At 46.3% G+C, this 19,455-nt stretch overlaps 1 protein-coding gene across 1 annotated transcript in view; it reads right to left on the bottom strand.

Annotated features, from left to right (window-relative positions):
* LOC141095313 (uncharacterized) overlaps nucleotides 1–19,147 on the bottom strand; it is a 258,298-nt gene extending 239,151 nt beyond the window's left edge. The window contains 1 exon segment of the mRNA XM_073581273.1: nucleotides 19,008–19,147. Within this exon segment, the coding sequence (XP_073437374.1) occupies nucleotides 19,008–19,046 (39 nt within the window). The 5' untranslated portion in view covers nucleotides 19,047–19,147.
* Between the last annotated feature and the right edge of the window lie 308 nt (nucleotides 19,148–19,455).

Below are 19,455 nucleotides of genomic sequence, written 5' to 3'. Positions count from 1 at the left end.
ACACAGAAGTGACATTTAAAATTACTCCAGTAATAATTATTTTGTGTCATTTAGCAGAGAAATGTCATAGTTAATCTAGAGCCTGCCTTTTAAGTCCTGATCACACATGTACCGTACATAATAAACTTAAGTTATTAGTCTCAACATGAAGTCATTGCTAATACAACCTGGTGTCTTAAATTTCAATTATTGTGCTATTTAATAGAGCTCCTTAGCATCAAAACCATAAAACATTGGCAATACATTTAATCTTTTAATGATCAGGCCTGTTTGATAACAATAGTGTTTGATAGTTAGTGGCTAAATCTTTATTTATTATTTTTTTAATCCTCAAATTCCAAGAGCCAAAACTTTTTTTCTTCTTTTTATTGGACAAGTTAGATTTTTTAACATTACCCTACAATTTATTGATTATCTTTTATTAAGTTTTGGGGAGAACAGAAAGGAAATACAATGTTGCCGAGAGCCATATAGTTTTTATTTCTCCTCTCGTGTAGCTAAAGGAAATACACTTAAAAAATGTAAATCATATTGAATGAAAAAAGTGTTTATATTTTGGGGGATAGGTGGAGTTTTTTAATGAAATTTTATTGAATTTTAGTTTACTATTTTGTCCAAGTGGCTTGAACCAGTATTTATAGTATTCCAAAGCATTATAGGCCGTCTGTTACACTGACAGGTAACATGTCTAGGCACGTGTCTGTCATGACTTACTAGGCAGATACAGGAAAGCAAATTAGCCCAAGTAGTAAGAAATGTAACAAATCATTATTGGTAAATAGTTAAAACCAGTAAAAAGAGATAAAAAGGAGATAAGGAAAGAGAATCCTGTGCAGTAACAATCACCACCTACAAATACAAAGTTTTTACAGTAAATATTAACAATAAATGTTTTTGGAAAGGTAATAAAAGAATGCATGTAAAGCAAAAAAGCTATAATAAGAATAATGAATTCATAAAGACAGCATACTGGAAACACCTAGTGATAAATTCAATTTTGTGAGGTGTTGTTTTGCTTGGTAGAAACCTTCAGGTAGACTCAGGAGCACGTGCACATAAAACACCAGTGGGTTCATTATATGCAGCATAAGCCACGGTGTTGAAAACAAAAAACACAGCCCTCCAGGCACGACAGAATGACAAAAACAAAAATTATAGCATACAGTTCACTCCTCCTTTGTGCGGGGTCCTCCCACACACTGTTACGGAAAACCATTCTCAGTCCTCACTTCTGTGGGAAGCACAGGTTCTCCCCACAGCACCACATACAGACTGAATTTAATTTCCTTCTACGACAGAATCACTGGGTGGCTAAGGGAAATGCTGTAGATATAGTATATGTTGACTTCGGCAAAGCAATTGAAAAAATTACTAAGTATGGAATTGACAAGGCAACTGTTAGGTAGATTCATAACTGGCTTAGTGATTGGACCCAAAGAGTGGTTGTAAATGGCTGCACATCCGGTTGGAAGAATGTCTCAAGTGGGGTACCACAGGGTTCTGTCCTGGGCCCTGCATTGTTCAACATCTTTATCAATGATTTAGATGATTTAGATGAAGGAAATGAGGGTACACTGATTAAATTTGCTGATGATACAAAGCTAGGAGGGATAGCTAATACTAAACAGAGAGAGAGGATTCAAAAAGATATAAATAAACTGGAGCACTGGGCAGCAACAGCATGGTTTTTAACATGGAAAAATGCAAAGTACTACATCTGGGCAATAAAAGTGAAAAAAGCATATACAAAATGGGAGGAATAGGGCTAAGCAACAGCACATGTGAAAAAGACTTGGGTATACTAATAGATTATAAACTGAATATGAGTCAACAGTGTAATGCAGAAGCAAAAAAGGCAAGTGCAATTCTGGGATGTATTAACAGAAGCATACATCATCTGGAATACTGTGTCCAGTTTTGGGCACCACATTTTAAAAAAGACATCAACAAACTGGAGCAAGTTCAGAGAAGAGCAACCAGAATGGTCTGCAAACCATGTCCTATGAGGAATGGTTGCAGGATTTGGGAATGTTTAGCTTGCAGAAGAGAAGACTGAGAGGAGACTTAATAGCTGTCTACAAATATCTCAAGGGCTGTCACATTGTAGAAGGACCATCTTTATTCTCATTTGCACAAGGAAAGACTAGAAGCAATGGGATGAAACCGAATGGAAGGAGACACAGATTAGATATTAGAAAAAACTTTTTGACAGTTAGGGTGATCTATGAGTGGAACAGGCTGCCACGAGAGGTAGTGAGTAGTGATGAGCGAGCATACTCGTTGCTCTGGTTTTTCCGAGCATGCTTGTGTGTTCTCCGAGTATTTTGGCGTGCTTGGAGATTTAGTTTTCGTCAGCTCAGCTGCATGATTTGCGGCTGCTGGGCAGCCTGAATACATGTGAGGAATGCCAGTTTGTTAGGCAATCCCCTCATGTATTCAGCCTGTCTAGCAGCCACAAATCATGCATCTGCGGCGACAAAAACTAAGTCTCCGAGAACTGCAAAATACTCTGAGACAACCTGAGCATGCTCAGAAAAACCCAAGCAACGAGTATACTCCCTCACCACTAGGGGTGAGTTCTCCTTCCATGGAAGTCTTCATACAGAGGCTGAACAGACATCTGTCTGAGATGATTTAGTGAATCCTGCTTTGAGCAGGGGGTTGCCCCAGATGACCCAGGAGGTCCCTTCCAACTCTACCATTCTATGAATCTATGATTCCCGGTTCCAGGTATATATCACATGTGCTGGTCACGTGATCATGACATCACTGCAGGTCCTCAAACACCTGCAGGTCCTGCAGGGAAAAGGGTACAGTAAGCACTCTCCCTCCCGCACTGCGGGTGCTCACATAAAACTGGCCCATTAAACTCTGTACACAGCCACTCAGCACCTAGTGTGCTGGAAGCACAAAAACACTTCTGTTTCACATCACTGACCGCTGCATGCGCAGTGACACGTACCTCCCTTCCTCTACAAAGCCAGTGACTCTGTCACAATATATAAATCATGCAGTCATGATGCATTAAGAGTAACCAATATCAGTAATGTTGACCAGAAACGCGCATGTGCAGCAAAGTATGCTGAACCACAGAGATATGTAAGACTGAATGTGCCAAATAGAGAATATGAGCAGCCAAAGAGGTTGTATATAAATTCTACAATAAGCATAAAAAAGCATGTATAAAGAAGTAAAGTACAAATGCAGTAAATGATGCATCAGGAGATGGGAGGGAAGAGCGACGCAGGAAGTACATGTGACCACGACAACCATAGCTCACTGGCTGCATCAAGCACGCATCACTGAGAATTAGGGGAGTGGCCTCAGCGAGCAGGACCGGGATGAGTGAAAACAAGTTCTCCAGTGTGTATGTAAATTTTGAGATGAATGAAAAACAGTGTGAAACCTAAGAGAAGGCAGATGTAAGGTGTCATGCATTTGATCTTAATTAACCAGACATCTATTTTCAGTAAACCAGGAGGAATACACTGTTATCTATATGTTGACTTTTAAATTTATGTGCTTGTTCTTTGGTTACTGAAGAAAACACAGACTTTTGTTCGTATAACCTGTAATTTTGATGTAATACTGTTATCCTTAATGACAGAGACGCAGGTTCATTGAACAATGATGTTTACTGATATGTTGATTACACATTGTCCAGGCCAGCCAGTTTACTGACTTATAAACATTGAAGCATAAACTATAAATGATAAATCAATGCGAGTTTACCTCATCACATCTTTCTCTTGACCTCTGGATGCTGGCTTGAAGGATAGATGTTAACTATAAAAACAGGATATGCGACTCTGTCATAGACATCGAGACAGCCAGAAGTTCCAGAGATCCAAAGAACTAGAGACTCAAGACAGCAGTCAAGACATCATGGTTCCATCATGAGGGACACAACTTTGACATTCTACAGGATGCCAACTTAGGGGATCACGTCCTTGGCTCTAAGAATACAGATCTGCTCCATTGACCATCACAGAGTCATGGATACTTTTGGGGTAGTCAGGATTTGGACCCATCGGTCACCTGAGCCCCATGGATATGTTTGAGAAAGCCAAGAATGGTATCCACAGGTCAGCTGGCTCCATGGAGAAGCCAGGCTGTGACCCTCCGGTTCCCTGGCCTTGTACCTCAACAGACTGTCAGCTTCCTAAGCTTGTCGTTAACTCCTTTTTGTGCATTCCACAGATGGGGTAGTCGGCCCTGGAAGCTCTGAAGTCACGGCTACTCTAATCTTGGTAAGTGAGCAGAAGGGTGATACACTGTAGTTTTGAACCATTGTGGGTATTTTTTGGGGAATGTTGTATGTGTTATTTGCCTTTTTTGTGGTTCAATAAAGTATTGTCACACTGTTACCTCCCCCCTCGTGTTGTCTGAGTAGTATTATGCCCACGGTAAAAGGAGAGCAGGCATTTGATGATCCCTGTTCCATTCGGTTTTGGCTAGTCGACTAGGGCACCCACTGAACCCCGCGTCCCCACATAAGGGTATGAAACCATGCAGATGATTAAGGTGTAATTAAAGAAGGCATAAAATATAGACCATATAAAAGAGAACAAAACTGATATAAATATATATTCATAAGAAAGGGGGTGAGCCCAAGGTTAATTATCATGAATTAAAAAGAGAAAAATAATGACAGGACATAACCAAATAGGAGACATAAGTAGTAAACTTGGGTTCTTGGGGGCGGGGCCTAGCTCTTCATGTGAGAAGTCGGGTGGCTGTGCTTCTCTGCCACCATTAGCCTCAATTATCCTGCACAGAGCCCGAACCAGCTAATTCCTTTACCAGGATCAGATGTCTGAAGGTCCCAGGAGTCAGGGGTGAGCTTCTGCCAGACTCAGAGAGACAGACATGGGCCACAAAAGGCAGAAAGATGTCGGAGCCTGCAGCAGTGCCTCAGTCCAAGATGGTGCTGAGAGAGTGGAGGAGGCGGGAAGAAGAAACACAGCCTTTGCACAGAGGCTGGAAGTCTCAGCCCGGCTGAACAGGTATGTGAGGGGTATAGAGACAGATGAAGAAGGAAATGGAGGGAGTGAGACGCACAGAGATGAGAAGGAAGACGATGAGGAGATGCCTGTGCTGAATGCAGAGCTGGAGCAGGAGGAAGAGGGGGATGGTGACACTGTGCAGTTAGCTGAAAGTGCAGATGTAGCAGAGCCCACCCTGCGGGATGTATTCCAAGCTGTCTTATACTGCAAGACTGCCTTAACTGCTCTAACAAAGGAAGTGAATTGCTTGAAAGAAGAAATGGGAGGCATAAAAACATCTATGCAGAAAGTTACAGCCAGATTAACTGAGGTGGAGGACAGAGTTGGTGTAACAGAAGATCACTTAACCTCAGTGCAAAAGACACAACAACAGCACACTCAGAGGATCACGGTAGTAGCCAATAAAAATGATGACCTGGAAAACCGGTCACGTAGGAACAATTTGCGCATTGTGGGCATCCCTGAGAGAGCTGAGGGTGCTGACCCCACAACCTTTATTGAAACCTGGCTGCTGGACAAGTTTGGTGCTGATAACTTGTCGAGAGTGTTTGCGGTGGAGCATGCCCATCGCGTACCCATGAGACCCCCAGTGCCGGGAGATGGACCTCGCACGATGCTAGCCAGAATCCTGAATTGCAGAGACAGGGACACTATCTTACGAAAGGCTGCAAAGTTGACAGATCTTAACCTGGAGGGCAAACGAATCGAAATATACCCGGATTACTCAGCCGAGGTGCAAAAGTTGCGACTGCGGTATGGCGAAGTGAAGAAACAGCTCCGCTCTTTGCATTTGAAATACTCTACAATTTATCCTGCTAAATTAAGAGTGGAAGCTTTTGGAAAGGTCATTTTTTTCCCGTCACCGGTTGAGGCTGCTTCGTGGTTGGAGTGCAACCGGAGCAAATTGAGAGAAGATAATAGGTATTAGACCTACCGGTAATGATGTTTCCAGGAGTCCATCCTGACAGCACCATGGAGGACGTCCTCCTCCTCCTTACAGGGACAGGAAAGCACACGAGAGGTTAAAAGGCCATGTCCCACCCCCTTTCCCTCAGTGATTTGACAAGTACCACAAGGTGGATGATGCTAGTAACGGTTTAATGAAACAATCATATTACAGCATATGACATAACATAATACAACATAGTATAACATAACAGGGAGGGAACTACCCGTGCTGTCAGGATGGACTCCTGGAAACATCATTACCGGTAGGTCTAATACCTATTTTCTAGGACGTCCACCTGACAGCACCATGGAGAGTACCAAAGCACCTCCTCAGGGTGGGATTACTGCCTGGAGAACTTTTCTCCCAAATGCGGTTTGTTGGCCAGCTAACACATCTAGTTTGTAGTGTTTGCAGAATGTATTAAGACTAGCCCAGGTTGCCGCTCGACAAATTTGATCAACTGACGCCCCCACCCGCTCGGCCCATGAGGCCGATACCGCCCTCGTAGAGTGGGCTTTTAACGAATCAGGCGGGCTGGCGCCTTCAGCCTGGTAGGCATCCGAGATTACTGAGGTAATCCAACGCGCGATGGACGCCTTAGAGGCCTTCTTCCCTTTATTCCTACCTCCAAAGAGAACGAACAGGTTCGGGTCGACACGCCAACTATTGGTGGCCTCTAGGTATTCTATAACTGCGCGCCTCACGTCTAGCGAGTGGAGCCGCCGCTCCTTCTCATTTCCGGGATTATCGCAGAAAGAGGGTAACACTACCTCCTGGTTCAGATTTCTTGTAGAGGCTACCTTCGGGGTAAATGCCGGGTCTAACCTTAGGATTATACTATCCTCTCTTATCTGGAGGTATGGATCCTTAGTGGATAGGGCCTGGATCTCCCCTATTCTTTTGGCCGTGGTAATGGCTACTAGAAAGGCCGTTTTACGAGTGAGAGCAGGGATGGCTATCTTCTCACTAAGGGCGAAAGTGTCCGAGCAGAGGAACCGAAGTACCAGGCCCAGGTCCCATGGCGGGGTGAGCTGCCTAATCGTGGGGCACAGGCGCTGTGTGGCTTTTATAAACCTTATCACCCAGGGATGTGCAGCTAACTGATAATCGAAGAAGGCGCTCAAAGCTGAAACCTGGACTTTTAGAGTGCTGGGCTTGAGGCCTTTATTAAAACCTGCCTGCAGGAACCCTAGTATGTTAGGGAGATCAGGGGTGCCTGCCACGAGCTCGGACCTGCCACCCTCCAGACAGAATCTTTTCCATATCTTCCGATAAATTGCCGACGTCACCGGCTTCCTGCTGGCCTGTAGGGTGGATATGACCTGCTCCGACAATCCTTTTGCCTTCAGGATGTCCCTCTCAGGATCCAAGCCGATAAATGGAGTCTTGCTGGGTCCGGGTGGTGGATCGGGCCCTGGTGGATGATGTTCTCCCACAAGGGCAGCTCGACTGGATCTTCTACTGCCATGGCTCCCAGAAGGGAAAACCAGCTTCTCCTCGGCCAGTATGGCACTATCAATATCACTCTTGCGTGGTCCTCGCGTATCTTTCTGAGCACTGCCGGTATGAGGGCCATTGGTGGGAACGCATAGGAGAGGGATTCTCCCCAAGTCTGACTCAGGGCGTCTACGCCTTCTGGATGGTCCATCGGATTTAGGGAGTAGAATCTGGGAACCTTCGAGTTCTTCCAGCTTGCGAAGAGATCTATACTGGGGTTCCCCCAGCGCTGACAAAGCTGGTCGAAGATCTCTACGTTCAATTCCCACTCTGTCGGGTGGATCTGTTGTCTGCTCAGGTAGTCTGCCACTTCGTTTTGGGAACCCTCTAGATGTACCGCGGTCACGGATCGAACTGTCCGTTCTGCCCACGTGAATATCTTTTCCGCCAGTGCCTGTAGTGGTTGATGTCTGGTTCCTCCTTGGTGTTTCAGGAATGCCACTGTCGTTGTATTGTCGGATAAAATGCGAACATGACGACTCTTTAGTACCGACCGGTTTCTCCGCAACGCTTCCCAGACCGCGAAGAGTTCCTTGAAATTGGAGGATCTGGCCTTGATGCTTGCTGGCCACTTCCCCTGGAAGATCTTCCCTTCTATGTGGGCTCCCCATCCCCACGCACTTGCGTCTGTGGTGACTACCACGTATGGAGAGGTTGTCCAATGCACGCCCACCTGAAGGTTCCTGGCCTGTAACCACCAGCGAAGGGACTCCTTTACTCGTCCTGAGAGCCTTAGGGGTTTGTCTAGCGACGCCTGACTCCTGTCCCACCTCGCGAGAATCTCTCTTTGTAACAACCGCGAGTGGAATTGGGCTCAACGGACACACTGGATGCAGGCCGTCATGAGGCCCAGTACCTCCATTGCTTCCCTTATGGAGCATTGACGCTTCAACAGGCCTCTGGTTCTGGCCTGAATGGACTTCTGCTTCTGCTCGGGTAGCCAGGATATTCTGTCGGCTGAGTCTAGGAGGACTCCCAGGAATACCTTTCTGGTGTCTGGTGTGAGGTCCGACTTCTCCCAGTTGATCACCCAGCCCAGGAACTCCATCACAGTAGTTGTTCGGATCCTGTCTCGGATGAGCGCTTCTTTGGATCTTGCCACCAGTAAGAAGTCGTCCAGGTACGGCACAATCACAATACCCTGATCTCTCAGGTAGGCCACCACCTCTACCACCAGCTTTGTAAAGATCCTGGGAGCTGAGGCCAGCCCGAATGGAAGACCCTGGAACTGGAAATGGCAGGTCCGGGCTGGTGAACTGATCGCGAACCTTAGTAGGCCTTGGGATGAGGGATGAATAGGAACCTGATAGTATGCCTTTTTTAGGTCTAGGGTGCACATAACTGCGTCCCTGTCTATTAGAGGAATTGCGGATCGGATTGATTCCATCCGGAACCTCCTGTATCTGACCCAAGCATTTAGTGGCTTCAGGTTTATGATGGTGCGGGCCTCGCCGGATTTCTTTGTGATTGCAAACAGGGAAGAGTAGTGCCCTTTCCCTCTTTCTGACGGTGAAACTGGTATTATGACCCCTGAGTCTAACATGTCCTGAAGATCCGACCACATTGCGGAGTCCTCCTGGACGACAGTGGGGGCAATATATCTGTCGGGGGGAGGAGAATAGAGCTCTATCCTGTAACCTTCCCTGATGGTTCTGAGGACCCACTGATTGTTGGTGACTCGTGACCAGTTTGCTGCAAAGTGGCGAAGTCTCCCCCCAATGCCTATGGTGTCATTGTCTCCTCGATCTAGATGTCGATGCAAATGGGGGACCTCTGTTCCTCCCACTTTGGCTGAAGGAGCCTTTGTAGGAGCTTCTATTAGACCTCGCCCGGCCCCTAAACTCTGACTGTCCTCTGAAGAAGGAGCCTCTCCGAAAGGACTGGGACCGCCTGGGCTTTTCTTCCGGGAATCCCTTATTCTTATCGGACACCAGCTCAAGGATATTATCCAGGGCTGGACCAAACACCCTCAGACCCGAGAAAGGGATGGCACATAACTTTGCTTTAGAAGGGTTATCCCCCGACCAGGATCTAAGCCAGACTGCTCTCCGGGCCGCATTAGAGAGGGAGCTGTTTCTGGCCGCAAACCTAACTGATTCCGCCGACGTATCCGACAGGAACGCCGTGGCTCATTTCAAGAGAGGAAGAGATGCTAGTATCTCTGACCTCGGGGTCTTGTTGGTTAGGTGTTCCTCCAACTGCCCCAACCACAGGAACATAGACCTAGCCACCGAGGTGGCTGCTATGTTGGCTCTAATCAGGGCCGCCAACGTCTCCCATGCTCTTTTTAACAAGACGTCCGCCTTTCTATCCATCGGGTCTCGAAGACCGGATGAGTCCTCGGCTGGGATAGCCGACTTCTTAGTAACCTTGGCGACTGGGACGTCGATCTTAGGGACTTCTTCCCACGCCCGAGTTTCCTCGGGATCGAAGGGCAGTCTATTTTTAAAGTCTCGGGAGAGTGTCAACCGACGCTCTGCTTCTTTCCACTCCTCCAGGATCATTGCTTTGATGTGCTCGCTTACAGGGAACACCACCTGTTTGCGGGACACCAGTCCTCCAAACATTAAGTCCTGTCTGGACTGTGGCTTAGGGACTTCTTCCATCTGCATGGTATTTCTGACCGTGTGTACCAGCTCGTCCGTATCCTCCAGTCTGAATAGGTACTTTCTGTTCTGCTCCTGACTATCCCCCAGGATCTCGCCTTCTTCCTCCTGATCTGAGTCCCGGAAATCGGATTCCTCGCTAGGGCTCGCCTCTGATACTGGGACTGGTTCCCACCTCGGACGCTTGCGACTTGGCCCAGGGCTGGGGGATCGACGCCGGGTTGTAGAGGCCTGAATCTCTTCCCTTATCAGCGACCTCATTTCGGAAAGTAGAGATGGCTGTTCCTCGCCTATGACCCTGGAGGTACAGGGACCGCATAGGGTCTTGCTATAGGTGTCTGGCAGCTTTACTCTGCACACCGGACATCTGACTGATTTGGAGGTGGCTTTCGCCGGGTCCTTCCCCGAGGGGGACTCTGCCGGGGTTCCCTTTTCCTGATAACATAAGGGGCACCTCATCAGATCTGGGCTGTGGGGACGGGTGGGGAGGGTGGTCTGCGCTATGCGCACTTACCCCTCCACCAGATGCAGTGTTGCCTTCCATCCCCTGGCGTCCGATGCAGTCACACAGCCTGGAACGACCTGTGACGACTCTGGAGAACGCTGTGGTCCAGGAGCGCGCGCGCCCTGGATTTGAAACCGGCGTCTGGCGTCACCGGATGTGACGCTGGTAAGCCGCGCCTCCACTTCCTGCCGGGCATCTGCGCGCGACCGCGCTCGGCGCGTGCAGGGAGCCGCCTCCTCGCCTGCTATGGCGCTCCGGCCTCCAATGCCCAGCCGTCGGCGTCGTCCTGCGGGTACTCGGCCCGCCGCAGCCGATTGCGCCCACTTCTGTCGGTGCCTGCACGGCCAGCCGCCTGCGGGGAGCCGACCCGTCCTGGAGCCGAGAGCCCCCCCACCGGGAGGAACGGCTCCCTCCAGGAGCGTCGTCCTGCTCCTGGCCTTTGGAGCTGAGGGACTCCCCACCGGGAAGTTTCGGCCCCGGGACCTCTTGACAGGGGAAGGATTGGACCGGCCGCACGATCCCCTGGGCCCCTCCGGTAAGCTCTCGCGTGTCCCTTCGTGCAGGGACAGGAAAAACACTGAGGGAAAGGGGGTGGGACATGGCCTTTTAACCTCTCGTGTGCTTTCCTGTCCCTGTAAGGAGGAGGAGGACGTCCTCCATGGTGCTGTCAGGTGGACGTCCTGGAAAATGGCAATATGACCACATGACCCTGCTAGACTGATCACTGGACAGGGTTGTGGCGCTGCTTTACTCTGCGAAATAGGAGCGCAGAGGAGGGGGAGAACTCCCCACTGGGATCTACGTATTATGGTTAATTGTTTGACTAATGGTTCGGGACTATGCATACGGTTGACAATATGGCGGAGAGGCTGCCAATGATGGAGGAGGACACGACGCATGTTGAAGTGCGGAATACTGAGAAGTTGCTCAGGTTCTTTGAGCTCCCACTCTCACGTTGGGGAGAGAGTGACAACTGCAAAAGGGGAAGGGTGGGGGGAGGGGAAGCGGAGAGGGATATGGGGAGGTGGGTGGGGCGGATTTGTAGGGAGATGGGGGTTTTCATGCTGTTTGACCGTGTATGATTGGGACCACAATGTAATGATGTTACTTGATGATAATCGATTGTTCTTTCTAATGCACAATGAGTAACCGTACTGTTCGGATGTTAAGTTGGAATGTACGTGGTATATCTGATAAGGTTAAGAGGGCGGCTGTTCTAAATCATATCAAATCCTGTGAACCTATGATCGCGTGCTTGCAGGAGACACATCTCACTAGAGACACTATGCACTGGTTGTCAAGAGCCTGGATGCTAAAGACATATCATTCTACTTTTTCCTCGTACTCCAGGGGGGTGTCAGTCCTAATACACAAAAACACACATTATGAAGAGCTGGAAGTGCATGTAGACAGTGAAGGGCAGTATGTATGGATTGCTTGCAGATTGTTCGGACACAAAATGATTTTAGTGGCTTTATATATCCCTCCACCTTACTCTAAGAAGAAACTACAAGCAGTACTGGAACTGACGGGCAGATGGGGGAGACTCCATTGTTGATTATGGGAGATGTTAACAACACTATGAATGATTATTGGGATAAAGTACGACCGGCAGGTACGGAAGCTGGACAGGACAGGATGACTGCCTTTGGCAAGTATGTAGGGGAACTTGGGCTGGTAGATCTGTGGAGAGTACGAAATGAGGGTAAGAGGACTTTTTCATGTCATTCGGCAACACATGGAACACTGTCGAGGATAGACCTGGCTTTGGGGGATACCGCTATGGACGGGATGGTGGGGGAGGTGGAATACCTACAGAGGACTCTCTCGGATCATGGTCCTATGGTGGTCACACTTCTGGTGAGATCTGCTCAGGGTCAGAGGGGAGGTTGGCGTCTTCACCCGACGTGGCTTAAAGTGGTGGACATGGGTGGCATAACCAAAGAGCTAGAGCACTTCTTCCAAATGAACGAAGGGAGTACTGAGGCCACAACGGTATGGGATGCCATGAAGGCGTTTACGAGAGGACTTTTTATAAGTGAGATTGCGAGGTGTAAGACCAAAACTAAATTGGCAGATCAACAAATAAAGGATGACCTGACAAGAGCGGAGGCAGACATGATTTTGGCGCCAACGAGTGAAGCTCACAATAGACTAAAATTGGCTCAGGAGGCAGTTGATAAACTGCACATGATGCAAGCTGAGAGGAAAAGGGCATTTCAGCAAGCTCAATTCTTTGAAGAAGGAGAGAGAGTAGGTCACTTGTTGGCGGTGATATCTGCGGCACAAAGGGAGTCTTCCAGGGTGTATAAACTGAGAGATCAAACAGGGGCGACTCTGACAGACACAAAGGACATACTGGAGGTCTTCAAGGCATATTACATGGCACTGTACACTTCGAGAGCACGGGACACAGAGGGGGATGTGGAGAAATGTTTGGAAGGCATTTCACTACCTAAATTGTCTAAGGAAGATAGGTTGAGGTTGGAAGAACCTGTGAGTGTGGAGGAGGTGGAATGTGCAATACTGTCTATGCCCAATAACAAATCACCGGGAGCTGATGATCTACCTGGGGAGGTGTATAGGGAGTTAGTGGAACTGCTGGCTCCGAAATTGAAATCTGTGCTTGATGAGGCTTTAGTGATGGGGGCACTGCCGAGATCAATGGAGGAAGCGGTGATAGTAGTTCTGCCGAAGGAGGGAAAAGATCCCATGGATGCGGAGTCGTACAGGCCCATTTCGTTGTTGACAATGGATGTCAAAATACTTGCTAAGATCCTGGCCACCCGGCTCACCGGGGTTGCGCATACCATTATACACGAGGACCAGTCGGGCTTTATGCCTAACCGCTCCATGGCTGTTAACTTAAGAAGATTATTTCTTAATATGCAACTGCCTGCTGATAATGGTGGCAGGAGAATAGTGATGTCATTGGACGCTAGGAAAGCATTTGATAGCGTGGAATGGCAATACTTATGGAAAATCATGGAACTGATGGGATTCGGCCCCGCGTTCATGGCCTGGGTGAAGTTATTGTACTCATCCCCAAAGGCGGTAGTTAAGGTGAATGGAGAACAGTCCGGGATGTTTGACTTGCATAGGGGCACAAGGCAGGGGTGTCCGCTGTCCCCGCTATTGTTCGCGGTGGCAGTGGAGCCCCTGGCGGCCAAGATCAGAGCTGAGAGGGGAGTGGTCGGATTTAAATTTGGGAAGCTGGAAGAAAAAATATCATTGTATGCCGACGACATCCTGTTGTTTTTGGAAAGTGCAGGAGAGACACTGGGGTGCGCGATGGATGTAATTAAACAATTTGGGAGCATTTCGGGACTGGAGATAAACTGGCACAAGTCTTATGTCATGGCTGTGGATAGAGCAATAGAAGTGGAGGAGATAGATGAGAGGGGGAAACAACACCAGCTAGTTTCACAGTTTAAATACCTAGGGATATGGGTAGCTCTTCCACTGTCCCGATTCACGGGTCTGAATTTGGTTCCTCTGCTAGAGAAATTTAAAGGGAAAATAGGTGCATGGTGCAAATTGGCTTTAACGGTAACGGGTAGAACTAACCTGATTAAGATGGTCCTTATGCCACAACTAATGTACGTTTTGCACAATTCGCCGATATGGCTACCAAAAAAACGGTTTCGGGGCATTGATTCTATCTTCAGATCCTTGATATGGGGCAAGAAGCAGGCACGGATTAAATTTGGAACTCTGCAAAAAGGAAAGGAAGAGGGAGGACTGGCCGCACCAAATCCATGGGTCTATTTCTTGGCAGTACAGGGCCAGCATGTCAGGGAATGGAGAGAGCTCGATTGTGGAGGAGCAGCTCACCGGGTGCTGGTACATGTGACGGGGAGACGCCCACTTATCCAAGGTCTAGAGGATGGTACCTTTAAGAAACTGGGAGCACCATATCCTACCATAGGCATGATTCAGAAGGTATGGGACACCATTAAAAGGATCAGAGGGGTGGATGAGCTGACTAGGTACTCACCGGTGTGGGACAATGAGCATCTGCCGGAACTTAATAAGCTGCGTCAAATGGGCAATTGGAAGGCGAAAGGAGTAAGATATGTGTGCCAGCTGCAGAGTGGAACGGACCTGAAGACCTTTGAGACATTGAGAGAGGAATTTGATTTGCCTTCGGTATGGGGGTTTCAATACTATATGCTTCGACATGCTTGGAGGGCACAGTGTAGATTGGGAGCCATGACGGTTCAGGGCGACATTGTACTAGACTGTGTGCATGAAGGGAGGGACGAGGGGAGTTATATCGAGCATATATCATGATCTACTACACTCCTATCTGGGGGACAATCACCTCACTGCAAAGAGTAAATGGGAAAGGGAGGTGGGTACCCTCACAACAGAACAATGGGAGACTATTCTTGAATATGTCCCGAAGATCTCTCTAAGCGAGCAGGCACGGCTCTCCCAATTATATGTAATACATAGAACATACAAAACACCGCTGGTCCTATTCAAGGCGGGCTTGAGGGGAGACTCTAGCTGCCCTAGATGTGGCACAGACCAGGCCGGACTGTTACATATGTTATGGTCGTGTCCGCGGCTGGGGGCATACTGGCTGGTCGTTATCAACAAAATTGAGAGAGCTTATGCATGTACGCTCGACAGGAATCCAGTGCTGTGTGTTTTGGGGGAGGTGGATGGGATTCCTGTCTCAGAACATTACAAAGTGGCAATAGTGAGGTTGCTGTATGTGGCACGCAAACTAATAGCACGAAAATGGAAAGATTGGGAACCCCCCACTAGGAGGGAATTTATTGCTCAGACACGTACGGTAATGCATTTAGAGGAAAGCATTTACAGGCGAAGGCATGGTGAAAGCACTTTCGAAAAAATATGGTCCGCCTGGATGGCGGTGATATGATTGCTAAGACTCTCAAGTATACCCGGAATAAGGAGTATTGGGGGAGGGGGGATGGCTTTGATTGTATTACTACAAGATATGTGAATTGTTACATGTATATTGATATCCACTGTTTATTGTTTAAAATCTTTTGAAACCTAAATAAAAATAACTGGTTTACAAAAAAGAACAACTTGGGTTCTTAGCAAAATGACACCTCAGGCTGATGAAATGGGTAAACCATAGTCATGTGGCAAGGACACTGACACCCTTTTTTCATATCCCCCTAAGTTTTTCTTTTGGTGTTGGTATCGGTAAAAATACGTAGGAATCAATTTATAAAGCCATTTTTGCCAGTTTCTTCCATAAAACTGCTTGAAACAAGGCACAATTTTTGTGCAACAAAAAAAATGTTGTTACTTTTGGCATTTTTACGACAACTCAACACTGCCTACTTTTTGAAAAGAGGTTTGCTGAGAGGTATGTGGTCAACCGAAGACAACAAATGTATTGTAATTGATGCAAAAAAGTAGCAACAGAAATGTATTAAGAAGTACATGCCTCTGATTGAATTTGGCGCTTCTTACTCCTGCATACATAAACTTCATCAAGTCTGGCGTACAAAACGCCAATCTTAATGAATCAGAGCCTTAATTTTAATGTCTTAATGTCAGGTAGTGATAGTGAATCAAAACTCATATACTGAATTATGATTAGTGCACAGCATGAGGGGGTGCTGCATGGCACAGGGATTCTATCTTTTATGTTATTTGAATCAGTGTAGCCATAGAAATGCAAGATCATCTAATATCTATGGGGCCTGGGAAATCATCACACAAGTGCTTTCATTTAGGTTAACCAGATTTCAGGTAGCGCCGTTGATACTTATGAAAACTTATGTAATTTTTACATCTGATCAATATATAAGCTCCCAGGTTACTTCTTTGCATGATTCCCTTATCTGAGTTCTTCTGCATACACCTACAGTGGGTATGGAAAGTATTCAAACCCCTTTACATTTTTCACTCTTTGTTTCATTGCAGCCATTTGGTGAATTCAAAAAAGTTCATTTTTTTCTCATTAATGTACACTCTGCACCCCAGCTTGACTGAAAAAAACAAATGTAGAAATTTTTGCAAATTTAATAAAAAATGAAAACTGAAATATCACATGCAAAGAAGTTACCTGGGAGCTGTAGTCCTGGCATAACTACAGCCTCACATGTCACCAAATGTTCAGTAAAATGAGACCTGGCAGCAGCTCAGACAAACCCTATCATTAGATCTGCTGGAGACATAATAAGACTTTTCTGTTTACACAGCCTCAACTGGTATTTTGTCATGTTTTACTACTTTTGCTCATAAACAGAACTATACATGTATACATTGTTATTATAGATGATCAGCAACAACGCTTTAAAGGCCGGTCCAGAATCTCTGGTGAGGAGCTATGAATCACAGCGCTTTTACTGTCCATAATTCAGCTAATTACAAGCGAACACTAGTAACGTCAATAAGCTAATAAACATTATGTTTGAGACTTCAACATTGCTGCATGTCAAGAATTCCAGTTATGCTTTAACAAATATTAATAATCATGATGATTTGTAGAGGGTTCAAATATTTTACACCTCCTACACTTTAGTGAAAAGAATGGTGTTCATGGAGGTCATATAGAGGAACAGTCCCTATAGCTCCATGCACTCCATATCATGCTCTGTATAGCACCACATTATATGGATATTCTACCCTAGAAGCAATGATGGAACATGCTCACACAAGAAGGCACTGGCGAATAATGACAGAGAAAGGCCCCTGGGCAAGAACAGTACATGGGCCCTTTGCATTCCAGTAGCTCATCATAATGCACACTTCTACCTGTTTTGGAGATGGTAGATGTCCCCTTTCCTCTTGGTCCCCTGTGCGGAAGCACAAGTTGCACCAATGGTATGTCCGCCCCTGCACGAAGGTATAGTAGGGCCGCCTAAACCTCTATATGCATAGTCTTACGGCTACTATGGCTCAGCGTGTGACTATGCTGGTGTGTATATATATATAGACGTTTCAGTATGTAAAGCATGTTTTGGGGTGGGTTTAATATAAGAAAGATCATTTTTCGTGTGTGCTGGATCCAATTTTCATAAATCTTTGGCCTATGGTCAGTTTTTAACCTCCGTATTTCTTCTGTTTCATCTGTTTGTCTCGTTTGCAAAAAAAAAAATCAAGCTTTTTCTATCCATTAGACAGTATAAAACAGACAACAGATGAGATGAGGTCTATGTGCTATCCCTTTCTTCCGAAGGACCCATTGATTTGAATTGGAGGGTTTGATCCGCAAATAGGATAAAAAACGTACATGCTTCCATTTTTGTGTCCAAAATCTTCCCCTTAGTCCATTATGGATACATGTTCAATTCATGAAAAACACAGACGGAACATCTATGTGGAAGACAGATGTGGAATGGGGTCTATAAGCCTCTCTGAAGGCAAGGGCTAAAGTGGGTGATTGCCCCAAAGGCCTCCTGATGTTCCGAATCTATGGTTCTAAGTATGTACTGACATTCACTGGCAGTCAGGATATGCTGGCAGCTGTAGGTGTAAATCAGTGGGAGAGCTGCTAGATGGAGACCCCCAGCTAGTAAATACATCAAATAGTAGCAATCAAGATCCTGCATAAGCGAAAAGACTTTATAATGCGACACTGAAGTTCTGGGTTTACATCTAACCAGCGAGATCTCATGCTTTCTCTCTCGTGCGGGTTCCCTCCAATCTCCTCCCATACGCTAAAAATTTGCTAAATCAGTTGTCTTCCTACGATATTGATGCTAATTCATGCATATGAAAAATTAGATTGTGAGCCACAATGGCAGAGATTCATGTGAGCACATACTTTCCATGTCGGCACTACAAGCACAAATTAAAATTTGTCATTAGGACTCTTCTGGCATCGTACACAGAAGTTTACATAGGTGTAACACTTCGGAAATAAATATGACATCTGTCTGACTGATATTACAATATTATATTGTAGTAAAACTATTCTGCACACACTGTAGCCCCACACCTCGGCCAACGATCCATCCATCCATCCGCCTCCCTTTCTTTATTTCAGGGTGCAGTAAAATATCAGACTATTTTTGGATATACGCTAAGCTTAAATTAAACCTACAAATGTCGCCCTTTTACTCCTCCCTTAAAATAAATGATCACTTGTGATTGTGTGTGATAGAGGTAGTGCCAGATGCAATGTGGTGCCCCGCACGTGTTACCTACATACTGTAGTTCGGGACCATAGACATCGCTAAAATCTATAGGGTTCCTATTACAACTGAATTAAGACATATAAACAATGTAAATATATAAAAAGGTAAATTCTTGGATGGAAATAAGGATCTTGAATGGTGCAGATTAAACTTTTCGAGCACAAAAACTAAGCCCCGGTGAATAGATTACACCAATTATCAAGCATTAATCCCAGGAGAACATTTTTCTGCGTTCCACCGGACAGAGCCTTGACATTCACTTGCGGGGAAGAAACATTCTTTACATAGCTAGAAGTGGATTGAACTTACCTTGAAGAAGCTCCGAAGAAAGTACATTACGCTGAACATTTCTGAAACTTTATAAAAATGTCCCAAACTCCAGATTACGGGATGTAATTTTTCTCGTCCCCCCGCGGTCTCTTAGGTGGCATGCATTCTTGTTGCTATTTTCGACAGTCTTAGCACCAGCGAAGATTGTAAGCTACGCCAGAAGCTTATGTTAAGGAGCTGAATAACAATTAGGGTTTATCTGCGCGCTGCTCGACTGTACGACAGTACAAACAGGTTTGTTCACAGTCCGCAGGCTGGGGGAATGTCTACTAGGCATGCTCCAAGATGTACCATTGTCTGCTCTGAATAAAGTGAGAGTGCTCAGCCAGTTCACTGGCAACTATTGAGGCTAGACTGAAATTTACATCCCTTTTCTCGGTCCCATCATGAATTGTGCTACTTGGAAACAAAAACTAAGGGAAGATGA

Source organism: Dendrobates tinctorius, unplaced genomic scaffold (genome assembly GCF_039654945.1).
Source record: "Dendrobates tinctorius isolate UK_male_01 unplaced genomic scaffold, ASM3965494v1 ptg000069l, whole genome shotgun sequence".
Classification (NCBI taxonomy): domain Eukaryota; kingdom Metazoa; phylum Chordata; class Amphibia; order Anura; family Dendrobatidae; genus Dendrobates; species Dendrobates tinctorius.
Note: the sequence above shows the minus strand (reverse complement) of the source record. Positions and strands in the feature narration are given on the sequence as shown.